The sequence below is a fragment of the Schistocerca piceifrons genome, chromosome X (assembly GCF_021461385.2).
Source record: "Schistocerca piceifrons isolate TAMUIC-IGC-003096 chromosome X, iqSchPice1.1, whole genome shotgun sequence".
Lineage (NCBI taxonomy): Eukaryota > Metazoa > Arthropoda > Insecta > Orthoptera > Acrididae > Schistocerca > Schistocerca piceifrons.
The window spans coordinates 312,852,753-312,868,985 of record NC_060149.1 but is presented as its reverse complement, the minus strand read 5'-3'; the positions used below and the strand labels follow the sequence as shown (position 1 = coordinate 312,868,985).

The following is a 16,233-nucleotide window of genomic DNA, read 5'->3' as shown; positions in this document are numbered from 1 at the left end:
AAATAATATGGTGTCCTGGAATCCTGAACAAAACGACCTGCTTTCAGAAAAGAACTTTGCTGCATTTCTTACTGAACGCCCCTCGTATTATCCTTGCCACATCGTGGGCCTGCAGTGCCACCCAGTGCCTTCAAATTTTGCGGTGGACAGTGCGCACATTATTTCGGCTCGTCACTGTATATGCTTTACGGAAAGAAGCAGGTCGTCCAACTTTCAAGCTTCAGTAACTTTCCTCTGTTCGTAAAGTAGCCTTAGTAGCTGAAATAGTGTGAAGGATGAACCAGAAAAAGAATTCTGCCTGGTGGACGAGAAATTTTCCGCAATTTCCTTTATCTCAATGGCGCTAGTCCTACAGCTTCGTAAGGGGGTCTCTGGACTTTGAAAGGAATCGTTAGGAAGTAGTTGCAAACTAAAGTTTTGTAGCAGTCCGTGGTGAGTGCTTGAGTAACTCACAAAGCCACTGTCCACGTAAGGCAGATGTCGAGTTCGAGTCCCCCTCCAACTTAAGAGTTTCATTGTATTGCAAACGTGGACTGCCTACGCTGAGTCATCGGATAGTGTTACTCTGTTCCATTCGTTGAAAACTATTGGGTTCCTTGTGGAAAATTTCTCAGAGATTTCCACTCGGTGTTGGATGCTCCTTTTATATTGCTCACCTCGGTTTGCTATTAAAGAAACAGATTGCTCGAGATGCTGATTGAGGTCTGGTATTACTTTGATTTACTTTTTTGTGACATTCATCCTCAGCATTAGGTTGATATGGTTCATAGTGGGTTGGATTTCGTCACTATCGTCTCTGGATGACGGCGCGTTGGCAGGAATCATTTACGCTATTTAAGCTTGGAAATGCTCCAACTGAACTCTCTCCCACAACCTGTTCTCATTGAATGTAAGAGATACCGCTGTACATAAATGGCCAGAATAGCCACTTCTAAAAAGTATCTTCTGAAACATAAATGTTTCCGTTATTTAATTAATTATCCATAATTCTGACGTTTTCAGTAGGGATACAGGATGATTACTAAATTTATTCTTGGTAAAAAAAAAATTTAAGTGCCATTGCAATAACATTTACAGTAGCGATTGTGCCGAGTAGCAAGACTGCAGCAACTCATTTATGCTGATATCTGCTAAAAATTTCATGAATTTTTACCTGTCTCTGAACTCTGTATACTGTAATATTTTATCCAGCAGAAGCGTTGCTGTTTCACTTATGCCTTTGTCTATTTCTCGTCAGTATTTATTAGTTTATCGTTTTCATTTTTCCATTTCTAAGCTCTGTATAGATCAGTATTTTGCATCATATTGTCTCCTAATTGTCTAATAGCCCCGTAGAATCAGTGGTTGTTAACAAGCAACGTACGAGTAACACCACAAACTTAGTTCAAATCAATTTCTCTTTTATTTCCAGAAGTTAATAAATCTATTCTCTACAGCCATAGGTTGGGACGCTAAAGCCTAATATTTCTTTCTTTCTCTGCCTACAGCACAACTTCTTGGAACACATATCGCCACATTACGTTTGATGCGTAATTTTGTGTTTTTTTTCTCATTTTTAGTCTCAAACTCATTCCACTCCTGCTAAGTCTTTGGAAAGGCATTTTACCAAATTAGCCCAATAAATGTACAGTTCCCAGTTTAACGAACAGAATTTTATGAAACGACGAGCAATTTTATATTTGCATTGGTATTATTGAATTTAACTTTTAAGAATTAAAGTATCAATTGTGAAAAATCGGTCTCCCAGTCTTTCCAATATGCTAGTCCTACAGTCTTCCCCCTCCTTTTCTAAGCAAATGTATATGTAATAGATATCTGATATAAATGTAATGGAACACTATTTTCATACTTATTTTTATTGCATTTTCTGTTTTCAGTTTATCTTGTTGACTTTGGGATATCAAAACACAACTGGAGCAGAAACACTCGCTGACACATTAGCTCTCCTCAAAAAACTAACCAGGTTATTACCAGGTGAAGGAGAGCAAGTCTTGGATTTGCTTCATGACGTCCAAAGCTACTTGAATCAAACAAATTTCCTCGATGACATTCTCGCTTCCGTGAATGACTTCTACGAAATAATAAGTATATTACTGGATAATCCATTTTCCATCCAAAATCCTGAGGTACGGATTATGTCTTAAGCTTTTATTTTTAATTATAAGATACTCTAAACTTAAATTTAGCTACTGCTGAAATATATTTAAGCACCTTCTTGTTTGTTTTTCATTTTCGCTTGAGTTTCAAATAATGGTCCTGGAAGATCTGATTCGTATATTATCGATTACGTATTCATTTAATTTTAAGGCAACCACCGGGGCATTCATTCATGCAATCTCACCTGTTTCCACTGTAAGGGCAATGTATAAACATTATATATTAAGTCGATGTAGGTAAGTTTCCCACTTCCCTACAATGAATGTTTACTTTTGATCGATCATACACGATGAGGAACAAAAAAAAGAAAATTACTTGTATGTGGTATAAATATTGGACAGTAAACTGGTGAAATATAAGTTAGTTGAAGAATTAAAATTTCAGTCGCTATTAAAAAGATTCATAAAATTAGACTTTACTCTAAGATAGCACTTTGTTAAAACATACGATTTAAGAGTTGAAGTAGTTGACAAACAAATCATGAAGTTAAGTGATCAGTGAAGCAGAAAAACAAAGATAGCATTTTAAAGATTTTAAAGCTGTTACCTACGACTGCAAGAGAAAATGAGTTAATTCGTATGGTGAACTGCGACTGTGTGTGCAGTAACATGAAATAGTGTTCAGGCAATGTGAACCAGAAGATTGCGAGACATTTCGTTAAACTCAGCTGAGCCAATTATAAATGTTATTTGAAATGACAACATCACTTCGGTTCCGAAAATTGGATGCGTGTCGTTATATGTCAACAAGATGCACAAGATTAGCAAAAGAAGTGCATAGTACCTTTTCAAGAGAAGCTCATCAGACTGATAACAACTGGCCCGAAAGATGAGAAGTCTGACACAAAAGCGTTCCTATAAATGTGTATAATATCAATCGCTTCCCAAACAGAGAAGAAGTGATATTATTACATAAGTGATATTATTGACAGTATGTAAACTGTTACGGATCAGAAATATAAAAATTTGAATATCTCGCCTAGTCCGACATATCTGTAACGAATTGGTGCAGTAATAATTTTTCGTTTAAGATAATTATGCAAAAAACACAAATGAGGCGTCAAGTAAAGGTGCTCCATACCTTGTCGAGAAATCTAAATTAGTCGACACTTAAAACAACATCAGTTACAAATTGAAACTGGTTCCCACATAGGAATTCGTAAAAAGAGTTTTTTGGCTTCTTTGCGCAGTATTCTACTAGTGAGCTATCCGAACATGTCTAAAATCTCTGCGTAGAACTCCTGTTTAGCACTACCACTTCCGCTTGCCGTTCCCGTCCTACTTCTACTTTGGTAATATGTGACATATACCATGAACAGTATGGTGAGAAATGGCTTTCTTACAGTTTAAAGAAGTTTTTAGAATAAAATACATTACGTATGCACTAACTTTTATGCTATGACTATGAGAAATGTTCGTCCCAACACAAAAATGTATTGAAGTTCACATTTTTCTGGCGGCTGTGTTATAGTAAAGACATCTCGAAATTGCAAATGCAACTCTGTTACGAACGATGCAGCGTGTTTATCAATAACTGTCATGGGCTTACCGTTTGATTACTGCAGTTTTCTGAAACTGTGCTGTCAGCAGATAATTAACTGCATAATAAACTTTTATGCATTTTTCGTTGTTAACATCGAGTATTTTTACGAATCACAGACGTGTGACAGTATTATGTAACACAGGCTCACGCAGGTGATTCAGTAATGCGATTTACTGACCACATGGTGGATGACAGAGTACTAAACACGTCTGTAATTCATTTGAAAATGACTGATAAGATGTTTTTTTCTAGTAATACCTGGTAACAAAAACTTGTTTCTTGTGAAACAAATTTACATTATGTCACAAACTTTGTCATTGTTGTTATAACCAAATATCATTATCCCGAAGGCCTTTGAATACCGAGGCACTAATGGTGATGTGAGGTATTAAAAAATTTCCGCCTTCTGCAAGATAGTATGTAATTGTGGAAGAAACTGATAAAGCGTGAAACATAACAACAGTTACAAAATCTCAAGAAATCTGCAAAGAAATTCAGGTTAAAATTTAAGTGATTATTAGAATCTGCTCGCTGGAAGAAAAGTTCAGCGTCCAAATCGAGTAAGGCGTTATAAATAATTTACAGGTCCTGTGGAACCCTTTGGAGTCAATAGAACGGAAGTATACTGCTGGTCGTTAAAATTTCATTACCAGAAATGATTGCAATCAACGAAATTTTTCTTGTTGTGGTTATACATTGTGGTAGGAAGAATAGATGATAAAATGCGTAGGTGATTTGAGGGTGTACAGGGTGTGAAATATAGTATACAGAGATGCCAATCTCTGGTATGTGCAATTGTTCTACCCCACCTGGACAACGAGTTGAACTGAGCTTGGATGACAGAGATGGATATGACATTGTATGCTACTTCCACTCTTATGCCTGAGTTCATCAGTCACAGAAGTTGCAATTGATGGCGTGCCAGTCTCTCGGCCACCCACTATCCAATGTGTTCAGTTGACAGAGTTAAAGAGAACTCGCTGGCCGGAACAACATTCGAACACTCTCTGTATTGAGGCATTAGTCGACTACAGCATTATTCCACCTCCGAATAAGGCGCTTCAGTCGGCTCGTGTATTTGTATTTCCCTTTGCGGCTGAAGGGCATCAGAATATGCTTAGCGACCAGGCAAGTTATCCGGACTTCCACAGTGTATACGACAGTCGAAAGACTGGAAAAGGTGTTTGTAAACTGTAACCTCACCGTGTGCTTCCGATAATGGCCACAGGAGGCCAAGTCCAATAATATTATTATTGGATAGTAGGTCCGGTTAGCAAAGGAAACATGCTGTATTGCGCTCTCTTGTTGAAAGATAACGTCATGGGTGTTAATATGTAAGAAATGTAACGGCTGATGTCCAAATTAGCGGCTATGTGAATCATAAGTGATAGTGCAATCTATCCAATGGCAGTCCATACCATCACGTCAAGTACTGGGCCCTTATGACGATGACAAATGTTACCTGTCACCGTTCGCTCTCCTTTAGCCTCCACACACCGATGCGGCCATTGTCCTGTGCTCACTGTTTTCGTTGGACGCACCACTGTCGCCGCGCCTGTCTTTTCCGCCGCCACCTCAATGGAACCCTCAACAATGGTCGCCACACTGACAGTCCGTGGTGCTCCAGACGTCGTCACGAGCGAGGTAGCGCAGTGGTTACCACATTGGCATCATATTCGGGAGGATGACAGTTCAATTCCGGGTCCGGGCATCCAGATTTAGATTTTCCGTGACTTCCCTAAACCGCTTAAGGTAAATATTGGGATGATTCCTATGGAAGGGACAGCCAATTTCCTTCCCCATCCTTCCCTTAAGTGAGGTAATGACCTCGTAGTCGATGGGACGTTAAAATCTAGTCTTCCAGACGTCGTCACACTGTTAGTATGGATTCTAATAATGCTGCAAACAAGCCCATTTCTTAAAAGTACGTGACGTTGTTGAACTAACCGTCACCGCTGAGTGAAGAATATATCTGTCCTCTAGGGGGCTAGTCGTGTGGCACCGTTGAGATTCTGCATGTCGTTGAACATGGCCCACCTGAACCCATCGATTTCCTATTCACATGAGAACAGTGAGATGCAAACGAACGGAATTAGCAATATCTCGGAACGATAAACCACAGACTCAGTAGGCCACGATCCAGCAGTTCTTAATTTCCGACATGATGGTAGACTCTTCTTCTTCTTACTCGAGGCGTAACATGACCTTCTCACAAAGATGAGATTTATGGATGAGGAACCCACTACGCGATCTTTTCTTATACAGGGTTTCCCAAGAGGAATGGTCAATATTCAGCTATATGACAGAAACGGTCATTCCGAAGCAAAAAACTGTAGTAAACATGGGCTCTAAAATGCATGCCTTGAAAGCTATGAGCACTTTTTTCAATATAAGAGATGTGTTTCACAGTACCAAAGACCAACAAGTGCTGATAGTTCTTAAGGTATGCACTTTAGAGCCCATGTTTGCTCAATATGTTTTTCTTGTTTAGATCCATACTAGCACTTACCAAATGTGGAAAACAGATATCTGGCAGTAGAAAATAATTCACAGTATCAGAGATGAAGAAGTGCTCATAGCTCTTAAGGCAGCGATATGCATTTTAATGCCCATGTTCACTAGGCTTTTTTGCTTCAAATAATCGTTCCTGTCATATCCCTGAATATTGACTATATTCTTCCTGGGACGCCCTGTGAATACAGGGTGTTACATAACGATACCTACAACATTGGAAGAGTTGTAAAGGGTGTCTTGAGGGACAAATTCAGGATAGTAACCCGTGTCCGGAAATGTCGTCTAACGACACTACAGAACGTCGAAGTCACAAGCGCCGGCGCTCATAATTTCGTCGCTCTGTAGCATCGTTGTATGACGTTTCCGGACACGGGGCTCTAGCCTCTGTTTGCTCCTCACGACGCCCTCTACAGCCCCTCGAAGTTTTTCGGTATCGCTTTGTAACACCCCGTAGGTTGCAGATGGCATTACTCATACGTACAGTGTGCGGCTGCTCTAAAATCTAATAAATTGCATATCCGTGCAGGAAGTTGGCTTCATGCCAGTTTGATGTTTGATACATGCCAACTTCCTAGTGTTCCAGTTTTAATGGTCAGTTGTGCACTAATAGTCATATAACTGTATTTGTTGAGTGACGTACATTGACAAATACACTCCTGGAAATTGAAATAAGAACACCATGAATTCATTGTCCCAGGAAGGGGAAACTTTATTGACACATTCCTGGGGTCAGATACATCACATGATCACACTGACAGAACCACAGGCACATAGACACAGGCAACAGAGCATGCACAATGTCGGCACTAGTACAGTGTATATCCACCTTTCGCAGCAATGCAGGCTGCTATTCTCCCATGGAGACGATCGTAGAGATGCTGGATGTAGTCCTGTGGAACGGCTTGCCATGCCATTTCCACCTGGCGCCTCAGTTGGACCAGCGTTCGTGCTGGACGTGCAGACCGCGTGAGACGACGCTTCATCCAGTCCCAAACATGCTCAATGGGGGACAGATCCGGAGATCTTGCTGGCCAGGGTAGTTGACTTACACCTTCTAGAGCACGTTGGGTGGCACGGGATACATGCGGACGTGCATTGTCCTGTTGGAACAGCAAGTTCCCTTGCCGGTCTAGGAATGGTAGAACGATGGGTTCGATGACGGTTTGGATGTACCGTGCACTATTCAGTGTCCCCTCGACGATCACCAGTGGTGTACGGCCAGTGTAGGAGATCGCTCCCCACACCATGATGTCGGGTGTTGGCCCTGTGTGCCTCGGTCGTATGCAGTCCTGATTGTGGCGCTCACCTGCACGGCGCCAAACACGCATACGACCATCATTGGCACCAAGGCAGAAGCGACTCTCATCGCTGAAGACGACACGTCTCCATTCGTCCCTCCATTCACGCCTGTCGCGACACCACTGGAGGCGGGCTGCACGATGTTGGGGCGTGAGCGGAAGACGGCCTAACGGTGTGCGGGACCGTAGCCCAGCTTCATGGAGACGGTTGCGAATGGTCCTCGCCGATACCCCAGGAGCAACAGTGTCCCTAATTTGCTGGGAAGTGGCGGTGCGGTCCCCTACGGCACTGCGTAGGATCCTACGGTCTTGGCGTGCATCCGTGCGTCGCTGCGGTCCGGTCCCAGGTCGACGGGCACGTGCACCTTCCGCCGACCACTGGCGACAACATCGATGTACTGTGGTGACCTCACGCCCCACGTGTTGAGCAATTCGGCGGTACGTCCACCCGGCCTCCCGCATGCCCACTATACGCCCTCGCTCAAAGTCCGTCAACTGCACATACGGTTCACGTCCACGCTGTCGCGGCATGCTACCAGTGTTAAAGACTGCGATGGAGCTCCGTATACCACGGCAAACTGGCTGACACTGACGGCGGCGGTGCACAAATGCTGCGCAGCTAGCGCCATTCGACGGCCAACACCGCGGTTCCTGGTGTGTCCGCTGTGCCGTGCGTGTGATCATTGCTTGTACAGCCCTCTCGCAGTGTCCGGAGCAAGTATGGTGGGTCTGACATACCGGTGTCAATGTGTTCTTTTTTCCATTTCCAGGAGTGTATTTCCAGAATTATTTACAAGTAAGTTAAGGATATGGAAATGGACGATTATAATATAGGGTTCTTAGAAAAAGGGCGATTTATTCGATAATCAAGAATATTGGAACAGTGTTCAGCAGTGGTTACGTCTTAGCCAATTCGATCAGCAGTGCGTATTATTTTGGCACGACAACTCTTATTTTTAACAACAGTTTGGTAATTCTGTGTTGCAAAATGGGTCCTCTGTTGTGCGTCAGCGTTACAAGTAGCAGAGGCCGAAACAATAGTTCGCAGTGAGAACTGTGGTAGAAGATAGCGAATAATTGGATTTCGGTTTGGTTGCTAGGCTGACTATACCTCTAAGTATGGAAACGTAAGAGGAAGAGGCGTTACAATTTAAGGAGTATTGTTAAAACGGAGCGTTGGCAGTGCAACTAGAGTCAAGTTCTGCTCATAATGGTACACTCCATTTAGAGATGGTAAGAGAGCTGGATTATTCAGTGTTATTATATAAACCTTTCTGAAATGACGGTCGTCTAGACTTTTGACTAAGTGTAACTCTCAGTTTCATTTACCGCTGAAATCTGCGCGATCCTGTGTATGGGTAACAGATCAACATCGGCACAGCTGGGTTGCAGGTGTAGTGAATAAACGGTGAGAACTTGTAAATATGATTCCATATCACAACTTTCAAACGTCCAAGCAGAGACCAGTAATATGATTTTATCGTCATGAGAGTCAAAGTGGAAGGTAACTCTTTTAGGTTAAAAAATATCTTATGGGAAAACAACAAGTAACGATCTGAACACACAGGCATCATGTCGACTTCAGCACATCAGTCGAAACATCAGTTTGATGGCCCCAACAATTGAATCATTACGAAATCTCAGTTTCAAGGATCCCAAAAATGATATAAAAGGAAAGCTCTAATTGGAACTTTCTCCTACATATGGATAAGAGCATTTAGCGTAATGATTTTTCACAATATATGCTGTAACACGCTGTAGAACAATGTTTTTTTTGTCACAAGCATTAAACTCATATGAAATAAACCTGATTTGTCTCTAAGTATGACGAATGATGAGAGTCCAAGAGAAGAAGCGGAATTTGCTAGAAATTATGATGCACGAAACCTAAACGTAGTGGTAACTCTGAACAGAAACCAAGTACTACTAAACAAAACTCCATTCAATGTGGGGGAAACAGTGCAGCTGATTAGGATACTTTCCCAGCTAAACACGTTATATCTGAAGTGCATGGAATTTAACTGCAGCTAATGAAGCTCTTTCGAGAATTCAAGAAGTCAAAGTGAAAGAAGATGTTGATGTTCCACTACTGTTACGTAGTTATATTAACTTGTGGTAACGTTTAATATACGATCATACAGAAAGACTAAGCTATTTAACACTCTGGTCATTCATGATGCAACGGTTTGAATATGGAATTATAAACGCAGGCTTATGCAAGGACGAAGAGGAACGAAGGATTTGTTACGCCGAAACTGCATGCTGGGCTGGATCTCGAACCCATATAATTGTTTATCGCAAGCAGTGTGCAACTAGTTTCGCAAGCTGAAGATACTTCAAGGACCGACTCGACGTTTCAGTTCACCACAAGTTCCTCTCTTTTTCCCGATAAGGAGACATCCATAACTTGTAACAAATATTCGTCGCAGCAGACATTCCGCAAAACTGTGAAAACATGTCATTTCTGAAGACTATCGTCGGTATACGGTTAGCTGGATGATCTCAGCATACCCTGTAAAAGGAGAATGAAACTAGAGAAAAAAGCAAATAAAATCATGAATAAATTGTGTATCACTCAATGGAAGTCGCTTGTCGACAGCACAGGAGCTTCAGAACGGTTATAAGCCCACAACTATACTACGTAATGAAACATTGCACTTTTATTGCATACATCTAACGACACGTACCCGTCTATCCGATACGAGGACAATGTACTCTCTTGGTGTATTACAACGTTGTAAACAGTATTAACTTCCCGGAATGTATTGCTTTGAATCACAAAGATCTGCAAGAACGTCCAGCAAATTTCTTATGTTTCAGTTTTATCGTCCTCTACATGTACAGGGATTAGGCTGTTTCACGATAAAGACTTTCCTTCGTTCAGTGCAAGATATTTTGTTTTACAAATTTAAATCAATCATTTTATACAATATCCTAGAATATAATCACTAGGCAATTACTTTGAGTCTTACAAGGCAGTTAAAAAGCTGTCTTCACTACTTCTTGTTCAAGTATAAGTATATAAAAGACTCTTTTTACTGGTTATTGAAAAATTAAAACTGATAGGGATCCAGGAACTGATCTGTTCAGTTCCTTCCCACAATCTGACGTAACGTTATTGTCATTTAATCCTATATTAGATTGAGGTTTCCGATTTGTAGATGCCTTTCAAGATCTACAAAGAATATTTCTCCTGACATAAATACTTTTGTTTTCAGAAAATCGTACAGTTACAGGAACTTGTGAATCAAGAAAGTATTATATGGGGCTCATTTCTGATCCCGATGAAGACATATAAACTGCAATTAAGTTCAATTGAGCTTATCGTCTCTCCATTTAAGACTACATCACTTACGGGAAAAACTTTTCAGAAACATTTCACCAGGTAAGATTAACAGGCTATTTAATGAAATAATACGAACTTTGAGCTCAGTATAATACACTTAATAAGAATACCATCAACGAGATAGCCTAAAGGGTCCAGTATTTAAGCAGCACTAGTTTCCAGCAAAATATGTAGTTATTTAAATAAAAGTAAGAAAGACAAATACGATTACGATTCCATTCCCTTTTCGGTAAAGCTGATTAATCAATGCAAAGCAATGAATTCAGATTAGCCCGTAAGTTATATGACAAGGTAAGATTAGTGATCTGAAGAACAATCATAAAATGAATGGGCCAATATTATCCGATGAAATATTTAGTACATCCGTGTGCGATAGCATATATGATTTAGCGAACATCAGACGTCAAACAGAAATTTCGAACAGCAGCTACAGCTTACGTAGCGGACAGTTAATTTGCAGAGTTAAAAATGTGACATACATTTGCACACCAAATAGGATAAACACAATTAGTGTGCTATGTGCACAATCTGGTAAAACACTGAATCTAAGTATCGTAAAGCTGAATACCAATTCATTTAAAGCAATCGTTGTGTAAGTGTGTGCTCTAGAACCAGAGAAGTACTTCACAAAATTACTGAGTAATAAGTTTTGGAGATCAGTAGTAATGCGAATGAGAGAATTATTTCAATTTGTAACACCATCCATAATTTGCTGAAGATAAAATCAAAAGTAAGAGTTCCGTACAACCGAATGTTGTTACAAAGATCTATTATAACACATAAAATGCAGTGTACCCCTAAAGCATACAGTGAATGTTGTCAAAAAAGAAAGCAGAAGATACCAACATAACGATTGGCCTTTCAAAGGAAATTCTATTGATCGAAAACGACATCGACAACATTTATACAACTGCAGGAGGCAGTAAGCGATGGATTCTTTTTGAATAAGCCGAAGCGATTATCAAATATAAATCTTCAGAATTTTGTGAAACCTTAGTTTCATTTAGAGGAAACATAGTCCGTTAATTTAGCATGCTATATTTCCTATGGATCTAATGCTTATGTTTATCGAAAACGTGCGCAGTAACGCCCCAGTTAAAAACCCATACCCATCTACAAGGACAGTCTAAAATATATGAAGTCAGCTTCTGCTGCAACGACGTATGCTGAGTTCATGGAGGTCGGCTGGCTCAAACTATTAGTACAGTGTCTCGACACGTATGGTAATGGCTTACGGAAGAGATATACACTACGTGATCAAAAGTATCCGGACACCCCCAAAACCATACGTTTTTCATATTAGGTGCATTGTTCTGCCACCTACTGCCAGGCACTTCATATCAGCGACCTCAGTAGTCATTATACATCGTGAGAGAGAAGAATGGGGCGATCCACGGAACTCACGGACTTCAAACGTGGTCAGGTGACTGGGTGTCACTTGTGCCATACATCTGTACGCGAGATTTCCACACTCGTAAACATCTCTAAGTCCACTGTTTCCGACGTGATAGTGAAGTGGAAACGTGAAGGGACACGTACAGCATATAAGCGTATAGGCCGACCTCGTCTGTTGACTGACAGAGACCGCCGACAGTTGAATAGGGTCGTAATGTGTAATAGGCAGATATCTATCCAGACCATCACACAGGAATTCCTTACTGCATCAGGATCCACTGCAAGTTAGGTGGGAGGTGAGAAAACTTGGATTTCATGCTCGAGCGGCTGCTGATAAGCCACACATCACATCACTAAATGCAAAACGACGCCTCGCTTGATGTAAGGAGCATAAACATCGGACGATTGAACAGTGGAAAAACGTTGTGTGTAGTGACGAATCACGGTACACAATGTGGCGATCTGATGGCAGGATGTGGATACGGCGAATGCCCGGTGAACGTCATCTGCCAGCGTGTGTAGTACCAACAGTAAAATTCGGAGGCGGTGGTGTAATGATGTGGTCGTGTTTTTCATGGAGGGGGCTTACGCCCCTTTTTGTTTTGCGTGGCACTATCACAACACAGGCCTACATTGATGTTTCAACCACCTTCTTGCTTCCCACTGTTGAAGAGCAATTCGAGGATGGCGATTGCATCTTTCAGCACGATCGAGCACCTGTTCATAATGGACGGCCTGTGGCGGTGTGGTTACACGACAATAACATCCCTATAACGGACTGGCCTGCACAGAGTCCTAACCTGGATCCCATAAAACACCTTTGGGACGTTTTGGAGCACGGACTTCGCGCCAGGCCTCACCGACTGTCATCGATACCTCTCCTCTGTGCCATTCCCAAGAAACCTTCCTTGACCTGATTGAACGTATGCCTGCGAGAGTTGAAGCTGTCATCAAGGCTAAGAGTGGGCCAACACCCTACTGAATTCCAGTATTACCGATGGAGGGCGCCTAGAACTTGTAAGTCATTTTCAGTCAGGTATCCGGAGACTTTTGATCACATAGTGTATCTTGAATACCAAATGGAGTAGTATTCTTATGGCTGGTTCTGCCAAGGTTCTTTAGAAGTCAGAAGAATAGTTGTCTACTTCTTGTTTCGATTTAGGTCTTTCTGTCAAATTCTTCTCTCCGTATTGCAACCTCCATGTCATCTTCACATATTTCCCCTTCCTTTTCTATAAAATTGTCTTCAGGTTCTTTTCTTTTGTATAGCCCTTCTATGTACGCCTTTCACCACTCAGCCTTCCCTTCTTTGCGTAGTACTGGCTTGCCATTTGTGCTCTTAATATTCATACAGACCATTCTCTTTTCTCCAAATGTCTCTCTCTTATTTTCGCTATAGGTGGCTTCCCATAGACTGCATACTTTTACAGGTTTAAATTCCTCCTATAGGCTCCTCTGCTACCTTCACTACTTCATCTCCGAAAGCTACTCATCTTTCTTCTATTCTTACCCTTATTTCATTCATGTCGGGATGGTTCTTTAGAAATGGCACGGCCGACTTCCTTCCCCATCCGTCCCTAATCCCATGAGACCGATGACCTCACTGTTTGGTCTCTTCCACCAAATCCCCCCCACCCCCCCTTATTTCATTCAATAGTTGCCTAAAGTTCTATCTGAAACTTCCAACATCAACCCCTGGTTCTTTCAATTTGCCTAGGTCATCTCATTATTTTCCCGTGTTGCTGTGATTCCTTCCGTTTTGATCTGTAGTTCATAACCAATAAATTATGTCCGGAGTCATCATCAGACCCTGCGAATATTCTGAAGTTTAAAATCTGGTTTCGAAATCTCTCCCTTACCATTATGCAGTCTATCTATAACCGTCGGGTATCTCCAGGTCTTTTCCATGTATACAACCTTCTTTCAGGATCCTTAAACAAAGCGCTATCAATGAATAAATTGTGCTCCGTGCAAAACTGTACCAGATCGCTTGCCCTCTCATTCATTCCAACAGCCTGTTTTCTAGTACTGAATTTGACAATCATTTTCAGTATCAATTTCTGGCACAAAACAAAGTTCAGGGAATGATTTGAAACTTTGAGAAGACTGATGAAAATAGGCTTATGGTCTCTATTTAAGAGAGAGAAGAAACAACTTCAGGCTTATCCACGGAAGAGTAGTTCTCAAAAGGAGAGCATGACTGCATGCTGTCAACCTTACTGGAAAACTATCAAAGAATGACACCACTGTTTATGTAATGGCTGTTAGCATAAGATTGAAGTCGTCGACCGTACTTAGAAAATGTTTTGCACAGACGACGTACATAATCTCCAGTAAGCAACAGCATGCAAAATCTCGGAAAGTGAAAAACGAAGACTAAAGTTCTCTCTTTTAAAAATCAGTTTCCAGCAACCAAGGTTATGAGAAAATTTCTGTGGTAGATCTGCGACGATCATCTAAACACCCTACTAAGGAAATTTCCCGTGGTTATTTTGAGGGCTACACGATGAAGGAACGATAACATATCATCAGGATATTGAAATTTTGGATTGAAGAATCACTGGCACAAAAAAGTTTTCTTGAACGGAGCATGTTGCAGTGCTGTGTATAAGAGGATAAATGGACGCATATAAATCATTAGGTACATTATAGTATTCGTTTTTATCCAGTATCCATTATACAAATGTATTCATCAAGAACACGACGTACTTTTTGCGTAATTTTTTAAATCTTTGTAAGGTAAACAGGGGGAATGTTCGTGGCATTTGGTATCTTCACGGAGCGATGATTACTGGTGCATTCTAAGAATAACATCACCATCACACGCAACACCTATTCCGTGAAAGAATGCTCCTCGCGTGAGCTAGCGCTCAGCGAAGAATGCTCTGAACAGGCGATTGCCATTGTTACTGCCGTAGTATTAACTCGACTGCTGTGGCTCCAACGAACGAGAAGTTCACGATCCTGAGCATTTATAAGTGACGTCCAAATGCATTTCATGGGGACGCGTCACGCATCCAGAGAAGGAATGTACTACAGTAAATTTCATTTGTCAACTATGTACGACAAATGCGAACGAATCTGGGACTAAGAAGCTGTTTTTGAGGAAGGAGCACTGACTTTGTTGTGAAGACCGGCGAAAATCTGCTGTATCAAATATTGTCATCGGCCCTTGAAAACCAAGTCTTATTTCAGCGGTTTCAGTAATATTCAGAGGTCAGTGGGACCAGTTTCTGACGATACGATAACAGTTTTCGGACTTACGGCGGATAAAAGCCGAGGAGAAACAGAAGAGAATAAAACATAACTTTTTGCAGATGCGATCCATTTCTGTTAAATTTTGATGCAACCCGAATGATGAATAAATGTAGGTTATTGATAAATCTTACCACTAAATAAAACAAGAAAGTAGCTCAGGTGGACATTTCCACAGCATACATTAAACAGCAAAGCGGTGCTGGAATCCTGATGGTAGTACTGAGATGAAATTCGTAGAAAAGATATAGGACCTCCAGAGTGAGATGCAGTTGTGATAAGATTACAGTCGACAAATCAGTGAAGCTTGTAGTCTATATAAAGCGGATGTCTGCGCAATGATCGTCTACGGTACGAAAATATTATCATGCATTATAGCGAACTTGGTGATGTCCGGTGAACGCGAACTATTCCGTAACAAAAGAACGATAGCTAAAATGCAACTCACCAAAGTATTCGATACTCAAGAGTGTTTAAGGAGAGAAATAAGGAACAACAGTAGACATATTCCTCAAGAAATAGCGGTCAGATATATCCTGAAAGCTTTCGACTGAAGAGAACAAGAGTGGATTAACTGATGTTCCTAAAGCGAATGAATCGATGTGCTAATGCAAACTCTTGTAAATCACCTCATAGAGGCAGAGAACTTTGGAGAAATGTACGAGGGACATTCAATACGTAATGCAACACATTTCTTTCTGTGCCAGTTACGGTTGAAAGAATGAA

The 16,233-nt window shown here is 41.1% G+C and overlaps 1 protein-coding gene across 1 annotated transcript in view; it reads left to right on the top strand.

Annotated features, from left to right (window-relative positions):
• The window catches only part of LOC124722331, a gene marked incomplete at its 5' end in the record, with an annotated part of 298,305 nt that overhangs the window by 154,776 nt on the left and 127,296 nt on the right, over positions 1–16,233 (top strand). The window contains 2 exons of the mRNA XM_047247507.1: positions 1,878–2,126; positions 10,730–10,896. Coding sequence (XP_047103463.1) covers positions 1,878–2,126; positions 10,730–10,896 — 416 coding nt within the window. The remainder of the gene's footprint in view (positions 1–1,877; positions 2,127–10,729; positions 10,897–16,233) is intronic.